The sequence below is a fragment of the Pan troglodytes genome, chromosome 15, assembly GCF_028858775.2.
Source record: "Pan troglodytes isolate AG18354 chromosome 15, NHGRI_mPanTro3-v2.0_pri, whole genome shotgun sequence".
NCBI classification, from domain to species: domain Eukaryota; kingdom Metazoa; phylum Chordata; class Mammalia; order Primates; family Hominidae; genus Pan; species Pan troglodytes.
The window spans coordinates 21,132,448-21,153,654 of NC_072413.2; the positions used below are offsets into that span (position 1 = coordinate 21,132,448).

Sequence of the window (21,207 nt, forward strand, 5' to 3'; positions counted from 1 at the left end):
TGTTTACAATAGCATCCAACATATACAAGTGTTAGCTCATACCACTAATTATTACTAAATCAGTATTATAGTTCTTTGCCTCCTATTTTCGCCATATCTGTCAGGTACATTCATAATCGTTCCAAATGAGCAGTCACTGAAATAATTTCAGGTTATTGTATCTTTCTGAAACTATAATTTGTTGTTTAGAAAGTAATCTGCATATTGACAGACTTTGTAAGGGTTCAAACATAATCAAACTCCACCTTTCTGACCAGTAACTTTTTTCCCTGAAGATGAATGCTTTTAACTTCAAGAAACAGAACACCCAAGCAACAGACTTAGAGTCTAAACAGTAAAGACCTTTAATCATCTTTTTTTTTTTTTTGAGATGGAGTCTGTCGCCCAGGCTAGAGTGAGGTGGCTCCACCTCGGCTCACTGCAACCTCCACCTCCCGGATTCAAGCAATTCTCCTGCCTCAGCCTCCCTAGTAGCTGGGACTACAGGTATGCACCACCACGCCCGCCTAGTTATTTTGTTTTTTTGTTTTTTGTATTTTTAGTAGAGACAGGATTTCACCATGTTGGCCAGGCTGGTCTTGATCTCTTGACCTAGTGATCGAGACCACCTCAGCCTCCCAAAGTGATGAGATTACAGGTATGAGCCACTGCACCCGGCCAAGACCTTTAATTAACTTACACAACAAAGTCTGGAGATAGGCAGTTCCAAGCATGGTACAGCAGCTCAATGATATCATCAAGTATTTGGGTGTTTTCTATCTTTGCCCTCAACCATCTTCAGCACGTGAGTTTTTCTTTTCTTTTTTTTTTTTTTTTTTTTTTGAGATGGAGTCTCGCTCTTGTTGCCCAGGCTGGAGTGCAGTGGCACAATCCCGGCTCACTGCAACCTCTGCATCCCGGGTTCAAGTGATTCTCCTGCCTCAGCCTCCCGAGTAGCTGAGATTACAGGCGCCCACCACCACGCCCGGCTAATTTTTGTATTTTTAGTAGAAATGGGGTTTCACCATGTTGGCCAGGATGGTCTCGACCTCCTGATCTCATGATCCACCCACCTCGGCCTCCCAAAGTACTGGGATTACAGACCTGAGCCACCGCGCCCGGCCTGCACGTGAGCTTTTCATCTGGAAACTTGTCCCCTCATGGTCAGTCCTCACACCACCCCACTTACAGAAGAAAAAAATGGAAAGGTGAAGTCTCCTCTGGAAGCTTCGTCTTTTTATCTGGGAGGAAAATATTTCCCAGAAGCTGCCTTCTCTTAATTTCTGTCAGACTCTAGACTACCCTCAAATTTCATTGGACCTGCGATTACAGTATTACCTAGCAATAAAAATCAAAAGAATCGAACATCATTGAGTGGGAAAAATCCTCTGCAAGTACAGCCAAGCCTTTTCTGAGGCTATTTTTAAACTTACAAATCAGAGGACAATCGCGACATTAGAGGAAAATTACCCAGGTTTACGCCATCACTAACGATGATAGCTTACGATGATAGCTAACCCAGCTCTTCAACTTCCTTTCAATCTCCAGAAAAGGCTCGCTGCGTGCTCATGGTAACGTGGCTTTACAGATTTTTACCCACTTCAAATATGGCCGCCAAGCTCCGTTCTCTTTTACCACCTGATCTGCGGCTACAATTCTGGCTTCATGCCCGCCTCCAAAAGTGCTTCCTCTCGAGGGGTTGTGGTTCTTAGTGCGCAGGCGCAAAAGCAAGTCCTCTTCCGGGCAAAATGGCGATGGGACTAATGTGCGGACGCCGGGAGCTTCTGCGCTTGCTACAGTCCGGGCGTCGGGTAAGGATGCCCCGGGGCTGAGCACCGGGATGCTGCCCTGACCCAGTGAACCAGGCCCCAGGACAGCTCGTCCTAGGGGTATGAGCAGACGCTGACCTGCTCACCGGGACCTGAATGTCATGACCTCGGGTCATGTGAGGACGCGCTAGGGTTAGTCCCCGACACTATGGGCCCAGCAGCCAGGTGTCAGCTTCTGGAATTGGCTTCGCCCCTGGCGAGAGCACCTCGGCCTCGTTCTCAGGGCCCTCCGATGTGGGTCTGCGATAACTGAGATGCGGGGAACCCAGGTTCGAGCTTCGCTTTGCAGGCACCACCCGCTGCATGCCTTCGGGCTAGCGGTCTGCGCGCGGTGATAGCAATGTCCTCTCCTGTAGTGGCCGAGCTGTCTGCTTCTTGGGGAGTTAGCATAATGAATCCCGTTTGCCCCCACGCGAGGACTTCTGCTCCCGGTAAAGGGGCTCCATCATCCTTTTACACGCTCAGGTCCACAGCGTCGCAGGGCCCTCGCAATGGCTTGGGAAACCGCTGACCACACGGCTCCTATTCCCAGTAGCCCCGTGCTGCTGTCGCCCACACTACCTCTTCCTTGCGGCTTCCGGCCCCCGCAGCCTCAGTACCTCTGCCATCTCGTTTGCAGAAGTCCAGGTAAGAGGCCTTTCATTCCTGCAATATTAGGAGTGGTGTTTCCTGGTTGGTTTCATATTTTGTTTTGTTTGGGAGCAGGGGGAATATGGAGCAGAGTTCTTGTCCACGCTCCACACAGCTCTCCAAAATGATAGCATCTCTGCTTAGGATGGATTTTCAATTCAGTGGGGAAATGATTGAAAGTACAACAGGAGAGATGTTATATTTGGTTTTCTGAGCTGTTTTAAAGAAAAGCAATTGTTTCATGTTAATATATGGCAAAAATCATGATAGTGATATTCAAATGGCTGAAGTTTGGAAAACAGTGATAAAAGAAATAACTTCCCAGCATGAAGGGAAGTCATGGATTCTTACTCAAACTAACTTCTCTTCCTAACTATTGATAAAAATGAGATGTCCTTTTTAAGCTTGAAATCTGCAGACACTAGGCTAACCCGGAAGAACAAGAAGTAGAGAGAACAGAACCCAGTACTGGTTATTATAAAAAGATCTCACTTTCTTTGTGTTCGCTACTGAATAAATATAATACAAGGCTTTCTTTCACACAGGTTCAGGCCCCTCCTGTTGTTGCTGCAACTCCCTCACCCACAGCAGTACCTGAGGTGGCTTCTGGAGAGACTGCAGATGTAGTCCAAACTGCTGCAGAGCAGAGCTTCGCTGAACTGGGGCTGGGGTCATACACCCCAGTGGGGCTGATCCAGAATTTACTGGAATTTATGCATGTCGATCTGGGCCTACCTTGGTGGGGGGCCATTGCTGCATGTAAGGGGAATATACCCTGGACATGGGTTAGGGATTTAACCTCATAGATGGCAATTCTTTGAATGGATTCAGGAAGTAGTTGCAGAAGCTCTGGGGTCAGAAGAGCAGATGATTTCAAATGAGCGATAGAGGTTCATCATACCTAGATGCACTCTGCCTATATTTCTTAAAGAGCATTATAAAACCACCAGATCATCTGGGATTCAAGAAGTATAGATATTTGAATACAAACATGGGGTTAGAGTCAGGGGACCTTATTAACAGTCATGAAGCTATCCTGGTTTAGAACAGAGGTTCAGGTCAGGCACTTAAACCCCTAAATTGGGAAGCCACTAGCATTGCTTTTGTAAAGGCTAAAACTCTGCTTTGAATTATGTGTCTTTCTGCCACGTTGCTCCATCAATTATCTTTTCTCCCCTGTGTCTTCAGCGTTTCCCTCCTCACTGCCCTACCCTGAACATGTAAACATGCTCAGGCACACCCATGTGTTACCTGGGGGAAGGTTTCTTCCCTTCATCCTTAGTTCCCCTTCACTTACTACCCTATCTTCTTCCTTTGATGGCTGTTATTTATTTTGTTGTTGTTAATTTTTGTGAATACCTAGTAGGTGTATATATTTATGGGCTACATGAGATGTTTTGATAGAGGCATGCAAGGTGTAATAATCACATTATGGAGAATGAGATATCCATCCCCTTAAGCATTTATCCTTTAAGTTACAAACAATCCAATTACACTTTTATTTTATTTTTTATTTTATTTATTTTTTTAAACGGAGTCTTGCTCTGTCACCCAGGCTGGAGTGCAGTGGTGCAGTCTCAGCTCACTGCAACCTCCACCTCCCAGGTTCTAGCGATTCTCATGTCTCAGCTTCTCAAGTAGCTGGGACTACAGGTGTGCCACCACACCTGGCTAATTTTTACGTTCTTTATTTAAAAATATGCTATTATTACTGACTATAGTCACCCTGTTGTGCAATCAATAGTAGATCTTATTCTAATTTTTTTTTTACCCATTAACTATTCCCAACCCTGACTACCCTTCCCAGCCTCTGGTGCCTTCCTTCTACTCTCTGCCCATGATTTCATTTGTTTTGATTTTTAGATCTCACAAATAAGTGAGAACATGGCGATGTTCGTCTTTCTGTGCTTGCCTTATTTCACTTAACATAGTGATCTCCAGTTCCATCCACGTTGTCACAGATGACTGGGTTTCATTCTTTTGATAGCTGTTACTTAAAAGACTGCTCTGCATCCAATTAGCCTACTTCTTTCCATTTACTCCCTCAGCCGTCTGGCTTTTATTCATATCACCTCATTCGAACTGCCAGTAACATAATTGCTAAATCCACTCCTGTCAGCTTTTTGTTTAAGGAAACAAACAGGATTCCTAATCATCTGCTTAGAGAAGTTAATGCCATACTTTTGTGATGCCAAATTAGAGAACTGAGCCTTAAAGCAACTAATTCATACCCCTGACCTTATTTCTGGGCCTCTTAGGCATGAGTCATAGAATGGACAAGGCAAGAATAAGACCCTTTCAGTAAGGACCTAAAAGCCTTCAACCTTCTAGCTGCAGAACTGCTTTAATTTCACTCCAATCCTAGTTTGTATTTTCCAGGTACAGTCTTTGCCCGCTGCCTGATTTTTCCTCTCATCGTGACGGGCCAGCGAGAGGCAGCCAGGATCCACAATCACTTGCCAGAGATCCAGAAGTTTTCCAGTCGAATCAGAGAGGCCAAGTTAGCAGGAGACCATATTGAGTGTGAGTCAGTTGCAGAATGAGCGTGGGAGAAGTCCACATTTGCACTTTTCCTTACATTCTGCTGGGGGAAAGGAACAATGTAAATCAGAAGTTGCCACAGTCGGGAAAGTTCTAAAGGTTTGTTTCTTAGACCTAATGCTCCCAAGGAGTGGCCAGGGTTGGTTAGAAATTTCACAGGCCAGGTAGATAATGAGGATGTTCACCTCCACTGATGTAACTGTTACCCCAACCATTAATTTCCCCTCACCTCACAGATTACAAGGCTTCCTCGGAGATGGCACTTTACCAGAAAAAACATGGTATTAAACTCTATAAACCTCTCATTCTCCCTGTGACTCAGGTGAGCAAAAACATTTCCTTCCTTATTTCATCCAGTACCCATGAAATTTCCTCTCTGTGTTTCATGTGTCCCAGGTCCCCCAAAAAACAGGTGGTGGTGGATTATACATGGCTTTCAGTAGTGGGGTGATGAAAATGTTCTCTCTGGTAAAGCATGCTGACACTGTTTATCTTGTGTAATAGGCCCCAATCTTCATCTCCTTCTTCATTGCTTTGAGAGAGATGGCCAACCTTCCTGTGCCCAGCCTGCAGACGGGTGGCCTCTGGTGGTTCCAGGATCTCACGGTATCCGATCCCATCTACATATTACCACTGGCAGTCACTGCTACAATGTGGGCTGTTCTTGAGGTAAGCCCAGATTGGCCAAGTGCCAGGCCTGCAAAGTGAACTGGGATTGGAGGGTAAAGTAGTTGTACAGAATGGTCATCCTTCACTTGCTGGAGAAAGAGTTGATGGGTAAGAGATTAGAGACAGATTCACTGAAACTGACAGCTTTCCTGACTTTTCCACCCCACTTCTTTTGGCAGCTAGGTGCTGAGACAGGTGTGCAAAGTTCTGACCTTCAGTGGATGAGAAATGTCATCAGAGTGATGCCCCTGATAACCTTGCCCATAACCATGCATTTCCCCACGGTATGTAATGCCTTATGGGCTGGCTCCAAGGCCTTCTGCCTAGCCTAGCCACCTAGCAAGCTGACCAGGGATACAGCTTCTAAGTCCCTTCTCTGTGTTCTCACCCAGGCAGTGTTTATGTACTGGCTCTCCTCCAATTTGTTTTCCCTGGTCCAAGTATCCTGTCTCCGGATTCCAGCAGTACGCACTGTACTTAAAATCCCCCAGCGTGTTGTACATGACCTGGACAAATTACCTCCACGGGAAGGCTTCCTAGAGAGCTTCAAAAAAGGTAAGGGCTCATCCTCTGTGAAACAGGACTAGGGAAAGGGGTCTAAAAATAGGAATGCAACTGGCTCTCTTGCTTCTCTTTACACAGGCTGGAAAAATGCTGAAATGACGCGTCAGCTGCGAGAGCGTGAACAACGCATGCGGAATCAGTTGGAGCTAGCAGCCAGGGGTAAATAGTCCTTTCAGGCCAAATTCTGTCTTTTGTTTCTTCCTTTCTGTTCTTCGTTGAAATTTGTTTTCTCTTCTCCCCTCAGGCCCCTTACGACAGACCTTTACCCACAACCCTCTCCTACAACCTGGAAAGGATAACCCTCCCAATATCCCTAGCAGCAGCAGCAAACCAAAGTCAAAGTATCCCTGGCACGACACACTTGGCTGACTTATGTTCTGTGCGCATTCTGGCAGGAATTCTGTCTCTTCAGAGACTCATCCTCAAAACAAGACTTGACACTGTGTCCTTGCCCCAGTCCTAGGAACTGTGGCACACAGAGATGTTCATTTTAAAAACGGATTTCATGAAACACTCTTGTACTTATGTTTATAAGAGAGCACTGGGTAGCCAAGTGATCTTCCCATTCACAGAGTTAGTAAACCTCTGTACTACATGCTGCTTCCTGATACTTATTGAACAGGGAAATGAGTGTGCACTTCAGAAAACTGAAGAATACCCAGCATTTTGGGAGGCCGAGGTGGGTGGATCACCTGAGATCAGGAGTTTGAGACCAGCCTGGCCAACATGGGGAAACGCCATCTCTGCTGTTTTACAAAAATAGCCACACGTGGTGGTGCACACCTGTAGTCCCAGCTACTCGGGAGGCTGAGGCAGGAGAATTGCTTGAACCCGAGAGGCGGAGGTTGCAGTGAGCCAAGATTGCGCCACCGCACTCCAGCCTGGGCAATAGAGGGAGACTGTCTCAAAAAAAAAAGAAAACTGAAGAATAGAGTGAGTCATGATTGCTTTTGCTGGCCCATGGCCTTGGAAAATATAATGTTTTAACCTGGCATTAAGGGTTTAAACTTCCACCCAGGCGCAGTGGCTCACGCCTGTAATCCCAGCACTTTTGGGAGGCCAAGGCGGGCGGATCACAAAGTCAGTAGATCGAGACCATCCTGGCTAACATGGTGAAACCCCGTCTCTACTAAAAAAAAAAAAAAAAAAAAAAAATTAGCCGGGCATGGCGGCGGGTGCCTGTAGTCCCAGCTACTCTGGAGGCTGAGGCAGGAGAATGCCGTGAACCCGGGAGCTTGCAGTGAGCCGAGATTGCGCCACTGCACTCCAGCCTGGGCAAGAGAGTGAGACTCCTTCTCAAGAAAAAAAAAAAAAAAAACAGTTTAAACTTCCAATCCATGCATGTGTTGTTCTATGCACATTTGGATTGCAGTCTAGAGGTGTGGCTGATAAGTTGAATGTTGAGATTGTATCTAAATATAGTAACCGCACTTCTTGATCCCAAGATTACTTTAAAAATTTCAAGAAGTAGATGTGTGCAAATTCTTAGTGATAATTAAGAATGAAAGTTCCAGGCTGGGCAAAGTGGCTCACACCTATAATCTCAGCACTTTGGGAGGCTGAGGTGGGTAGATCACTTGAGTCCAGGAATTTGAGACCAGCCTGGGCAACATGGCGAGACCTTGTCTCTGCTAAAAAGTTAGCTGAGCATGGTGGTGCTTGTCCATAGTCCCAGCTACCTGGGAGGATGAGGTGGGAGGATAGCTTAAGCCCAGGAGGTTGAGGCTGCAGTGATCCAAGATCGTGCTGCTATACTCCAGCCTTGGCTACAGAGCAAGATCCTGTCTCAAAAAGGAAGTTCATGTCATTTTTATGTAACAATCCAACATTTGACTAGAGCAATTTAAGTGTTCTATTGTCTGCCTTTGTGTAGAGCCTGGTTTATCAGCCTTCAGCAGCTAGCTTGAGAGAGAAAAGATGGATATACTTTCAAACATAAGATTGATTTTAGTCTTTGTGTTTCTAGGCTAATGGGAGCTGTCCTAGAGATACTATATAAAATGAAGCCACTCAGACTTTAGGAACATAAACTTTTATTGGCATCCAGCACCTGTGATAGTTTCATGTCTCTCTAAAGGAGACAGGAAATTGGAGCATTGTGGGCCCTTTTAAAAGAAAAGAGGAGTAGGTAGGCACACCCAGGTGCTTCTAAAACAACCAAGCCCAAACCTGCCATGCTCCTCCCCACAGTCACCTTTATTGTCCCCTTTAAAAGTCTGGAACAGTATGTAGCAAAACAAATAAATTACTTTTCATTTCAAAAAGTAAGTTCAAAGGTTGAAGCTGCCTAGGCCAGGCTTCTGGACAGGTGCCTCCAAAGAAGTGAGCTTTCCTTTTCAACTTCCTTAGCTCTAGCCAGTAGACCAGAAACCCCTGCTTTCCACATCAGGATTCCAGATGGTGTTTAGTTAGACTTGGGATCCCGTTGCTTGGGCATCTCTCCTCCATCTTCCAAATCCATTTCTGCAGCAACTGACATACACAGGACCTGGAGGTACCTTGTGGCAGACCCTACAAAGAGAACTTTGAGTTGGAATTGAGAAGAGGTCAGCTGGGCTGAGTTCAAGTGTCACTGAATGGAACTCAGTGTGAGGGGAGCGATTCCACTAAGCCGAAGGGTTCATAAGAAGGGGCTAAGGCAAAGATGTCTTTGGAGGCTGGATTTACAGAAAAAGGCAAAAACCAAGGGCTCTGCAATAGCTGAGCGGACTTAAGGATGCACGGCTTACCCACGATCCTTCGGAGGTAAAGCGGTCGCTTATGTTCTGGCACTCTGATGATGAGGAAGTAAAAGGGCAGGCCTGAGAGGGCAATGGCAATGCCGATGAGGGAGTTGATAGTATCACTGTAAAGTGGAACAGCCACCAGGAAGATGGTGCAGAGGCAGAAGACAATCGGGAAGAAAACGCTGAGCTAAGGGCACAGGAAACACAACTGGAGTGGACAACTCAGGATTCTTAACAGCTAAAATAACCCCACCTCGCATAAGGATTAGCGCACTGAGCCTTTTTTCCCTACCTTTAATTTCCACACATTACTAACCACCAAGTCCCAGGCAAAGGTTTCTAAATAAAGTGCTTTGTCATAGTCCCTTGTAGCAGCAACTCCAGCTGTTTCAGGGGGAGCAGAGAGGTAGGATGGAGTTGCCTTACCTTGAGGGGACGAGGTCGATCAGGCTCCTTCCAGCGCAGGTAAAGCTGACCCACAATAGAAAGCCCCACAAAGAACCAGTAGCTGAAGCTGTAGTAGTTAATGAGCTGGAAGATGTCTTCCACGCACAAGTAGATCAATGCCATGATACCCTGTAAGCGTGAGCCTAAGTCAGCTCTTCTCAGGGCCTTTGTTAATCCAAAGGCTTTTCACTCCCTTTATACCCCAGAAATCCATCCCCTGTCAATCCTCAAAGTCTCCTGGTCCTCTTCTGTTTTTAATCCCTTTAACACCCTAGTTTCAGCACCTTATCCCCTCTCTTATAAGTCAGTAGTCTCAACTGGCTTTTCAACCCATTCTTCAAGTTAACCCTGTATAAAGCAAGTTCGAAACAATCCCTCAAAAGTCTTGCATAGGACCCTTTCCATAATGGCTCCAACCTACAATAACCCGCTCTTATCTCCTCCTACATGTTGAGTATCCCTGTTCTGAAAATCCAAAATGCTCCAATGAGCATTTCCTTTGAGTGTCAAGTCAGCACTCAAAAAGTTTCAGATTTTTAGAGCATTTCAGATTTTGGATATTCAGATTAGGGATACTCAACCTGTATGAAAACCCATACTGCTTTATCACAGGATTTTCTGATGCTATTTCTCCTACCTAAAGCCCATCTCTACCATTTGCAACCCTAGCCATCAAGATGCACTTTTTTTTTCTGAGAACACTTTGGTGGATTTTAAGACACACACACACACACACACTTCTAGATGTAATTCTTCATTCACCCTCTACTCCCATGGAAGTGATCGTTTCTTAAACACCGTATCACTCACTATCTGTCATGGCAATCAATCATTACAGTGTATTCCATGTACTTTATGCCTTATCTTAGAGCAGAGGTGTACCATTCCTTAGAGCATTGGATTTTCCCTGTAGCGGTTAGCATAGTGCCTTGCCCATGGTGAACATTCTGATCCACCAATAGTTTTTCTATTGGAATCTTTTAGAGCTTTCAGGAAGCTAGAACAGTCGCTTCTGCTGTTACTAAAGTTTCCCCCGCAATCTGGCTTTCAGTCTCATCCTTGAGTTCACTTACATTGAAGAGCAGAGAAGGCACTGGTGTGAACCGCTCAACATGGATCATGCAGATGGCATCAGGGAGATGGCCTTCTCTTGAGCCCACAAAGAAAAGCCTATGTTAGGTAAGATAGGAGAAGCTGAGAAAATTGGTGGACACGGTGCAGCCTGGCTCACCTGCCACATGGCCCTCCCTCTCTGCCATCCCTTCCTTCAAAAGTATTTGGATAATATGGACTGGAGCTCAGTATTAAGATTAATGACAACTGCAGGCTTCTGCTAGAAACAAGAAGAAAGAGGTTGTGGTATCGGTTGGAGAACACAAGTAATCAAAGGCTGGGTCCTGTAAGTTCTGTCCACTGCATAGCCCTTCGATGATACACCCCTCACAAAAGTTGCCACTCTTACCTAGAAGCAGCCACAATGGAGGCATTGAGGCCACCAAAACAGGATAATGCAACTGACAGTGGAATTATCCAGTTAAATATTCCAAATATCTGATCTGCAAAAGTCTAAGGGAAAAGAATGGAAGAGTCATTAGCAGGATCTAAAAGGGATGAAAGACATGGATGGGCATGCCCCCAGATTCCCCTTATTAGGACTCCAACCTTTCTTCCACAGTGGGGTTAACAGGACCTTCTTGCAAGCCCAGTATTCTAAATGAACTCCTTTCAAGGCTGTCTACCCCCTTTCCAGGACTTTCAAGAGCCGAATATACCCAGTACCCCACAAGACACCCTCAACCTTCTGCTAGTGAAAATCCTTTACCACAGCAACAGCATCACTGGCCAAGATGTCTCTCATGTCTAGCACAGTATAATAGGCCACATTGGTCAAGATATAGATGATGGTGACAATGGGCATGGAGATGCCAATGGAGAGGGGCAGGTTCCTACAGCCAAATAGAATAAAATACACATTAGTCCCACAGTCATATCCCTATCTCTCCTTTAATCCTTAGACTCTCCCTGCCACACCAGTCTTTCCAGGGATGGAGACTCTTGCTACATTTCCTCAATGCATTTGTCTTTGACGGTGCCCTGGATAGTGGCTGAAGCTCTGAACACTTAAGAACTAAAGAACGTTAGGGGAAAGGAATATCATATTAGGAGACAGGGCTGTGCAGCTGGGAGCAGTGGCTCATGCCTGTAGTACTAACACTTTGGGAGGCTGAGGCAGGGAGATGGCTCGAGTCCAGGAGTTGGAGACCAGCCTGGGCAACATGGCAAAACCCTGTCTCTACAAAAAACTAGCCAAGCAGCTGGGCGTGGTGGCTCACGCCTGTAATCCCAGCACTTTGGGAGGCCGAGCCGGGTGGATCACCTGAGGTCAGGAGTTCAAGACCAGCCTGGCCAACATGGCAAAACCCTGTTCCTACTAAAAATATAAATAATTAGCCAGGCATGGTGGCATGCACCTGTAGTCCCAGCTACTCAGGAGGCTGAGGTACGAGAATCACTTGAACTCGAGAGGCGGAGGTTGTGGTAAGCCAAAATTGTGCCATTGCACTCCAGCATGGGCGACAGAGCAAGACTCTGTCTCAAAAAACAAACCAAAAAAAAAAAAAATTAGCCAAGCGTGATGGCGCATGCCTGTAATCCCAGCTATTTGGGAGGCTGAGGTGGGAGGATCACTTGAGCCTGGGGAGGTCAAGGCTGCAGTGAACCATGACTGGGCCACTGCACTCCAGCCTGGGCAAGGCAGCCAGACCCTGTCTAAAAAAAAAAAAAAAAAAAAAAAAGCAGGGCGGGGGGGATTAACAAAGACTGTCCCAGCATCATAATGCACAGGAAAATGGGAGGTTATTTTGTTTTATACTCCAAAGATCTTTTGGTGTCAGGATTCCATCTCTAAGATTATCAACATTGGCAATTTTGCCTCAAGGTTGAGAAATATAAAAAGAAATTATGGAGGCAAGTTGTGAAATTTAACATCTTCAGAGAATAAGATAGGCCTTCAGTAGGAAGAGAAGTGTATGTATCTGACTAGCAACCTGGAAGATATGTCTGCCCACCCCTTCCTCAGTTTGAGAACCTCAGGAGCCATCCTAACTGGTGGGCAAAAGAAAGATGCAAAGAGCTCTCAAGATCCCTGTAGCCCAATAAAGCCATGATCTTTATAAACATCCTTAACAGTAAGGCTGCCCAAGAAAAGCACAAAATGGGGCAAATACTCTGCAAATAGAGTCATGCAGCTTCTGTCCGGTAGGTGGAAGTACCACCCAGGCCTTGATCCTGCTTCTGTTATCTCTGTTCCCATAGCGTTACCACTAGTTGTGTACAAGAGTGCTCTTCTGTTTCTCAAGCCAAAAGGAGTTTATTGGTATAAGAATTGTGATTCTTTTCACTTAAGCATTTACAGAAAGCTGGGCACAGTGGCTCACGCCTGTAATCCCAGCACTTTGGGAGGCTAAGGCGGGCGGATCACCTGAGGTCAGGAGTTCGAGACCAGCCTGGCCAATATGGTGAAACCCATGTCTCTACTAAAAATACAAAAATTAGCCAGGCGTGGTGGCAGGCGCCTGTAATTCCAGCTATTTGGGAGGCTGAGGCAGGAGAATCACTTGAACCTGGGAGGCAGAGGTTGCAATGAGCCAAGATCACGCCATTGCACTCCAGCCTGGGAAATAGAGCAAGACTCTCCAAAAAACAAAAAACATTTTACAGAAACTCTACTCCCTGGCAAATCTTAGTTCCCAGAATCATAGAATTTTAGAGCCAGGAAAGGCCATGGAGATCACAGAATTTAACCCCCTCAATTACAGATAAGGAAGCAGGCAAAGAGATGGCCGGGCAACTCCCTCAAGGTTAGCCGACAAGTCAGTGGAAAGATAAACTCTAGGTCCTTGACTTCCTGTCCAGTTCTCTTTTCACTCTATATATAGACTACAGAGCAATAATGGTAGGGTGACTTAATTGAATGACTGAAACTACACCACAATGTCAGTATGAATTTAGGAAACAAGGAAGGTATCAGAGGGAAACATAGGAAGGTTTCTGGAAGTCTATATCCCAAAGCTATGTATGTGGGGATAAGGGTGGATAAAATATCTATCAAGGAAAATCTGTTTTAAAAACATACATAAGCATATAATACAACCTGCTTTAATGCAGAAATTAATGAACAAATGTAAAAATGCCTTTAAAAAATTTACAAAGCATACATGAGTAAGTTCATATTTTAGCCCTGTTACTGTGATCATAGACAAGTTACTTCTCTGAGCCTCAGGCCTCCCATCTATTAAAATGAGGCTGGTAAAATTAACCTCATAGTGGTTGTGGTATGCTGTCTGGCACATAGTAGGAGCTCATTAAATGATGGCTATCACTGCTATGGAAAGTTGGTGGTGCAGTACCTACCTCTCAGGATTCTTGATCTCTTCAGTGACATAGTTGAGGGTGTCCCAGCCTGAGTAGGAGAACAGAGCTGAGTACAGTGCCAGGGCAATGTCACCCACTGCAAATGATGAACCCTCAAAGGAATTCTCAAAATGAGTGGAGGCTCCTGGAACCCAAGAACATTGGAAGGCAGGGGATTAGTGGCTCATTCTCCCACTTCAAGATGGTCAAGTAAAGGACTGAGAGAATATGGTAATATAATAGCAGGTAAGTGGCCTACAACACCTTTGGCAGCAAGAGTACCAGTAAGGGAACAGGAAACAGAAGAGAGACGTCTATAGAGATAGACCAGAATGCCCTGCATCCTATGACATAGATGGGGATCTTGACAGGAAGGGTCCAGGGTAGCTTTCTAGGATAAGAAACCACCATAGAGCAGAAAGGCTGGAGAATAGAAACAATGCAGTTCTGTTCTGCTCTGCAGGCTGCCTGATTCCTGCCTCCTATCACAATCTGCCAAAGCCAGCTCCCAGGGCATGGCTGTCAACCCTTTGCCAAGATCAGCCTCCTCTGGGAGGCAGCGTGCATGGAAGTTAAAGGACAGACTTTTGGGTCAGTTGTCCTGGATACACATTTCAACTCCTCTACTTACCGGTAGCAACTTGGGCAAGATATTTAATTTTTTTTTTTTTTTTTTGGGACAGAGTCTTGCTCTGTCGCCCAGGCTGGAGTGCAGTGGCGTGATCTCAGCTCACTGCAACCACCTCCTCCTGGGTTCAAGCGATTCTCCTGCCTCAGCCTCCCGAGTAGCTGGGATTACAGGCGCCTGCCACCATGCCCGGCTAATTTTTGTATTTTTAGTCGAGATGGGGTTTCACCATCTTGGCCAGGCTGATCTTGAACTCCTGACCTCATGGATCCACCCACGATGGCCTCCCAAAGTGCTGGGATTACAAGCACGAGCCACTGCGCCCAGCCCAAGGTACTTATTCTGCAGGCTGTTTCCTCATCCATAAAATGAGAATAATAATAGTGCCCACCAAATAAGGTTATAGTAAGAAATGAGATAATGCACAAAGAGCACTTAGAGGAGTGCGGCTCACAGAAAATGCTTAAAAAAGATTAGTTGCTACTAATATTATTTCTTACCCTGGCCAAGTCTAACAATGCCTGCAACGATGACCGCGATCAGTGCCAATACTTTAGCATAGGTGAAAATATCTTGTACCAGGGTTCCCCATTTGACATAGGCACAGTTAATGAAGGTTAAGAGACCTGAAAGAAAAATAATACTGATTGGTGACTTACCCTTACCACCCTAGGGCCTTAGACTCCCAAGCAATTTTTCCAGTACCAGTCACCAAGATATACCCTTCAGCCAAAGACAGACCCTCTGACCTGCTCTGCACTGGAACCCTCGGGCCCCAGAATGTCACCATTATCATACAAAGGCCTCTATACTCCCTACCCCCAGCACCTTATATGGGAGACACAAAACAAAGTGACTGCAGATCTGCTTACATAAAAAATACATCCAAATGTCCAATCACAGCAGTGGGAGGCAACTGGGAACTGTACAGGATTAGTGATTGTTCCGGCTCTTGGCTCTGAAAAGTCCTGGTCTCTCCCTCCTACCTCCCATTCCCCATGGGCTCCAGGACACAGCACTCTGACTCTGTGGTATTACTGTTAACCTTGAGGAGTTCTGCTGTGACTTATCCAACGCTAAGCCAGCAGGTCAGGCTGTGTGGCCAAGGATTAGGATGAAGGCCAGACTTCCTGCCCACTGCCTGGCAGCTCAGCTGCCTGCTTTTGTGCTTGGAAAGATTCTTGCAGCTAAGAGTGGTTCCTGTAGAATGGGGACAGGGCATTTTTCCTGATGGGACAATAGAGAAGTAAGAGCCACACAGTCCTTCTACTCAGAAGTACAGGTTTTAAAAGTACCTTTTATCAGAGTTCTTAACTAGGGCCTCCATAAGGCTCGAAATTCTTTTTCAAAGTATTATGTCCATATGAATACAGACATACCTAAGAAAAAGTTTCATACCTTTTCTTAGAAAGGGATCATAGCTTTTATCAGAATCTCAAAGAAGTCCATTATCCCTCCCCCAACAAAAAAGTTACAATCTACGACTTGAATTTGAATTACTTGAAGAAATTCAACAAGGGAGGCTCACACATGCTGTGAGGTTGACCAGTAGCCCCAGGATGTGGCAGAGAAGAAAGTTGGAAAAAAAAACACAGATCTTCCCACTGGTAGCATAGCAAATCGCTTCATTGCTCCCTCCTTCCCAGCTCAGCAACTGGAACACTATAAGGAGGGCTTAACTTTAAAGCCCTTCTCCCAAGGGCTCCAAGGGCAAGGTCAACATCACCCTGCCTTACCAGTCAAGAGAATGAGGCCTAGTACAGTTCTTGCCTACTTCAGGCCACCAACACAGTCAGAAACACCCTCTGAGTTCTCCTGGCAGTGGTGTGGCCTTGGTGTCGCTAGTCCTCCTATTTTGTGGTGTCCTGGCCTCACCACATTCTGGCTACTTCATCCTGAGAAGCAGGAAAGTCTGGCCTCTCAGAACAGCTGCCCCATCTTCTCTCTCTCACCCTCCCTTCCACCACCACCCTCATTCTACTGACTGCCCAAGTTCCTTTCTGCTCTTCCTGAGAAGGTGCATTCCTGTCCTATACAAATGCTTGCCTTTCTGCCTAATGAACAACAAACCTTATCACAGGGCTGGGCAAAAATGTACCCACAGCTCCAGGCCACCCCAGTGCTAAGTTAATAATTAAGACACAAGTGTGCAGCACCCCACAAAATGACCAAAGTGCCTGTATCTTGCCCTCCACAAATCTTTCAAATCTGTCACTCCTCCCCAGCCAGTCACCCATCCTTTACTCCCCACTGGACTCCAGCCTCCAGCCACTCAACAGCTTAGTGCCCCTTCTCCCCAGCCTGTAACCTCTGCCCTTATCCTAGGCTCCGTGGCTGGCTCGTAACCACAACATAGCCAGGTTTCCAAGTAGAAACACCAGACACAAAGGATGCTGCCACATTGTCAGGAAAATGGGATCCCCAAATACAAATTTATGATTCCCTGCAGGGTAACCATGAGTCATAACACCAAACTGGAATAAGCTTACAGGACTAGCTCTAGTTCAGACTCAGAGTCTGAGCTGTGTGCCACAAGGTTCTTCTCAGTTCTGTCCAGGGATGTAGGCAGGGAAAAGGAGGGATAAGCAACCAATTCACCACCTGCTACCACAGCAGATTCTGAAATGGAAATACATGGCTTGTTTATATTTTATTTTATTTATTTTTATTTTTATTTTTGAGACAGAGTTTCACCCTTGTTGCCCAGGCTGGAGTGCAATGGCATGGTCTCGGCTCATGGCAACATCTGCCTCCCGGGTTCAAGCCATTCTCCTGCCTCAACCTCCCAAGTAGCTGGGATTACAGGTGTGCGCCACTATGCCCAGCTAATTTTTATATTTTTAGTAGAGATGAGGTTTCACCATGTTGGCCAGGCTTGTCCCAAACTCCTGACCTGAGGTGATCCACCCACCTCAGCCTCCCAAAGTGCTGGGATTACAAGCGTGAGCCACCGTGCCCGGCCTATAGTTTATTATTTTTTTATTTATTTACTTATTTATTTATTTATTTATTTTATTTTTTGAGACACAGTCTTGCTCTGTCACCCAGGCTGAAGTGCAATGGCATGATCTTGGCTCACTGCAACCCCCACTTCCCAGGTTCAAGCAATTCTCCTGCCTCAGCCTCCCGAGTAGCTGGGACTACAGGTGTGTGCCACCATGCCTGGCTAATTTTTGTATTTTTAGTAGAGATGGGGTTTCACCATACTGGCCAGGCTGATCTCGAACTCCTGAGCTCAGGTGATCCGCCCACCTCGGCCTCCCAAAGTGCTGAGATTACAGGCGTGAGCCACCACACCCGGCCCTTTTTGTTTTTTTTTTTTTTTTTTTGGAGATGGGGCTCTCACTCTTTCACCCAAGCCAGAGTACAGTGGAGAAATCATAGCTCACTGCAGCATCGAACTCCTGAGCTCAAGGGATCCTCCCAGCTCAGCCACCCTAGTAGCTGGGATCAAAGGTGTGCACCACCATGCCCAGCTAATTTGTTTTAATTTTTTTTTTTTTTTTTTGAGATGGAGTCTTGCTGTCACCCAGCCTGGAGTGCAGTGGTGAGATCTCAGCTCACTGCAACCTCTGCCTCCAGGGTTCAAGCAGTTCTCCTGCCTCAGCCTCTTGAGTAGCTAGGACTACAAGTGCCCACCACCACACCTGGCTAATTTTTGTATTTTTAGTAGAGACGGGGTTTCACCATGTTGGTCAGGCTGGTCTCGAACTCCTGACCTCGTGATCTGCCCTCCTCAGCCTCCCAAAGTGCTGGGATTACAGGTGTGAGCCACCGTGAGCCACCGTGCCTGGCTGTTTTAATTTTTTTAGAGACGGGGTCTTGCTATGTGGCCCAGGCTGGTCTCGAACTCCTGGCCTCAGGCAATCCTTCCACCTCAGCTATCTGAGGAGTAACTGGGATTATAGGGAAGAGCCATGGCACCTGGGTGGCTTGTTTACATTTTAATCCCTATTGCTTCTCTACTTCTTTTTTTTTTTTTTTCGAGACAGTCTTGCTCCGTCCCCCAGGCTGGAGTACAGTGGTGCGATCTCAGCTCACTGCAACCTCCGCCTCCTGGGTTCAAGCAGTTCTCCTGCCTCAGCCTCCCGAGTAGCTAGAATTACAGACATTCAACACCATGCCCAGCTAATTTTTGTATTTTTACTAGAGACAGGGTTTCGCCATGTTAGCCAGACTAGTCTCAAACTCCTGACCTCAGGTGATCCGCCTGCCTCAGCCTCCCAAAGTGCTGGGATTACAGGTGTGAGTCACTGGCGTGGCGTGCCCAGTCTCTTCTCTACTTCTCTATCCATCCATTTGTATCCCTCTCTTTGTCCACCAGTATGCCACCTCCCCCACTCCTGAGCCTGATTTCTCAGCCACTGACCCACCTTCTAGCCCTGATCTGCTCTCTGTACTGAGCACAGAAGGCTCAGTTTGAATGAGGAAGGGAATCCTACAGAAAGAAACCAGGGAGCAGAGGGAACTGCCTGAAGAGAGCTAGCCCTCCTCTTCCTCAAAGCCTAGCTTCCTCCAGGGCCTCTTGACTGTGGGAGCAGGAAATGGGTATGGCAGGCAGCAGTGCTGACAGGGCTTTTTGTCCCCACCTCAGCGGATACAGCTGACCACTGGCCCCAGAGCCCAGCTAAGTGCACTGCTCTTGAAGTGGAGCCCAGCCTCCTGCTTCAGGGCCAGGGACAGGAGGGGACCATGGGGTTAGGATAATATGGAGGCAACTGCAAGTTAATCTCAAGGGCAGAGATGCCCTCCCCTTCTACCTCTAGGGGCAATTCAATCCCCACCCAACACTGGGCCAAGTCTATAGGAGGATAACCTGAAATCACCTTTGACCCTTGACTCAGGTGCAGCAGCACTCCTGCTTTGACCCCAGGGGGAGAAAAAAAGAATCTGCAAAGAAGTCACTCCTGGCCAGGTGCAGTGGCTCACGCCTGTAATCCCAGCACTTTGGGAGGCCGAGGTGGACGGATCACAAGGTCAAGAGATCGAGACCATCCTGGCCAACATGGTGAAACCCCGTCTCTACTAAAAATACAAAAATTAGCTGGGCATGGTGGCGGGTGCCTGTAGTCCCATCTACTTGGGAGGCTGAGGCAGGAGAATCACTTGAACCCAGGAGGCGGAGGATGCAGTGAGCCAAGATCACACCACTGCACTCCAGCCTGGTGACAGAGCAAGACTCCATCTCAAAAAAAAAAAAGAGAAGTCACTCCTATAACCATCTAAAAAGATGTTCCTGAATGGATCATCAAACCCAGCTACATAGGGTCCCCGGGAGTAGGAGACTAGTTCTAGTGGTAAGGCCCAGCATCAGCGCTAAAACTAAAAGCCAGAAAGCACCAGACCAGGTGGATCCAGAACAGAACAAAGCTTGCAGGCCCACTCTGGATCAGATGCTCAGGTTTAGTTTAGATACCTAAATGAAACATTTCCTGAAAAAGAACATTAAACCCACAATTCTGTAAGCACTATTACCTTTAAATACACACAATGTAACACACAAAACTTATGATTACAGGCGTGAACCACCATGCCCGGCGTCATTCCATTTTAAAAGTGATCTATAGAGCCAGGCGCGGTGGTTCGCGCCTGTAATCCCAGCACTTTGAGAGACTGAGGCGGGCAGATCACTTGAGGCCAGGAGTTTGAGACCAGTCTGGCCACCATGGCGAAACCCCGTCTCTACTAAAAATATAAATATTAGCTGGGTGTGGTGGCGCATGCCTGTAATCCCAGCTACTTGGAGGCAGAGGTAGGAGAATCATTTGAACCCGGGAGGCAGAAATTGCAGTGAGCTAAGATCACGCCACTGCACTCCAGCCTGGGTGACAGAGTGAGACTCCATCTCAAAAAATAAAATAAAATAAAGTGATCTATAGCTCTTCCTTTTATTAAGCCAACAGCATCTTCCTCCCAGCTTCTACCAGTGGTGCCAGACCTCTCCTCTGACTCCACACAGAATGAAGCTAAATCCTCTTCCACCCAATGGCCCTTCTTAACATTAAAGATGAATATCACGGCCGGGCGCTGGCTCACGCCTGTAATCCCAGCACTTTGGGAGGCCAAGGCGGGCAGATCATCTGAGGTTGGGAGTTCGAGACCAGCCTGACCAACATGGAGAAACTCCGTCTCTACTAAAAATACAAAAATTGGCCAGGCGTGGTGGCACATGCCTGTAATTCCAGCTACTCGGGAAGCTGAGGCAGAAGAATCGCTTGAACTTGGGAGGTGGAGGTTGCGGTGAACTGAGATCTCGCCATTGCACCAGCCTAGGCAACAAAAGCAAAACTCCATCTCAAAAAAAAAAAAAAAAAAGCCAGGCGCGGTGGCTCATGCCTGTAATCCCAGCACTTTGGGAAGCTGAGGCAGGCGGATCTTGAGGTCAGGAGATCAAGACCATCCTGGCTAACACGGTGAAACCCCATCTCTACTAAAAATACAAAAAATTAGCCGGGCGTGGTGGTGGGTGCCTATAGTCCCAGATAGGAGGCTGAGGCAGGAGAATGGCGTGAACCCGGGAGGCGGAGCTTGCAGTGAACCGAGATCGCGCCACTGCACTCCAGCCTGGGCAACAGAGCGAGACTCTGTCTCAAAAAAAAAAAAAAAAAGCCAGGTGCGGTGGCTCACGCCTGTAATCTCAGCACTACTTTGAAAGGCCAAGGCGGGTGGATCACCAGGTCAGGAAATCGAGACCAGCCTGCCCAACATGGTGAAAACCTGTCTCTACTAAAATACAAAAATTAGCCAGGCATGGTGGCACAAGCCTGTAGTCCCAGCTACT

General features: G+C 46.8%; 2 protein-coding genes across 27 annotated transcripts in view; one reads left to right on the top strand and one right to left on the bottom strand.

The window, feature by feature from the left end:
* The first annotated feature begins 1,351 nt into the window (after positions 1-1,351).
* Positions 1,352-20,298, top strand: OXA1L (OXA1L mitochondrial inner membrane protein). Of its 2 annotated transcripts, none has more exons than XM_509840.8 (10): positions 1,352-1,790; positions 2,274-2,435; positions 2,984-3,197; positions 4,818-4,961; positions 5,216-5,301; positions 5,484-5,648; positions 5,828-5,932; positions 6,041-6,203; positions 6,291-6,371; positions 6,457-6,807. In XM_509840.8, exons 1-10 carry the CDS (start codon positions 1,728-1,730, stop codon positions 6,579-6,581), a joined length of 1,308 nt encoding a protein of 435 aa, XP_509840.4. In that variant the 5' UTR covers positions 1,352-1,727; the 3' UTR covers positions 6,582-6,807. The 2 variants fall into 2 exon arrangements, with proteins under 2 accessions (XP_509840.4, XP_016781351.1); XM_016925862.4 differs by lacking the exon at positions 6,457-6,807 and adding an exon at positions 19,271-20,298 and having other exon boundaries at positions 1,673-1,790.
* The window catches only part of SLC7A7 (solute carrier family 7 member 7), a 57,298-nt gene continuing 44,319 nt past the window's right edge, over positions 8,229-21,207 (bottom strand). For all 25 annotated transcript variants that reach the window (XM_063793207.1, XM_063793209.1, XM_063793200.1 and 22 more), the window contains 8 exons: positions 14,927-15,052; positions 13,799-13,943; positions 11,208-11,331; positions 10,848-10,951; positions 10,459-10,555; positions 9,365-9,514; positions 8,942-9,125; positions 8,229-8,723 (listed from right to left, as the gene is read on the bottom strand). In XM_063793207.1, the coding sequence (XP_063649277.1) occupies positions 8,617-8,723; positions 8,942-9,125; positions 9,365-9,514; positions 10,459-10,555; positions 10,848-10,951; positions 11,208-11,331; positions 13,799-13,943; positions 14,927-15,052 (1,037 nt within the window). In that variant the 3' untranslated portion in view covers positions 8,229-8,616. The remainder of the gene's footprint in view (positions 8,724-8,941; positions 9,126-9,364; positions 9,515-10,458; positions 10,556-10,847; positions 10,952-11,207; positions 11,332-13,798; positions 13,944-14,926; positions 15,053-21,207) is intronic.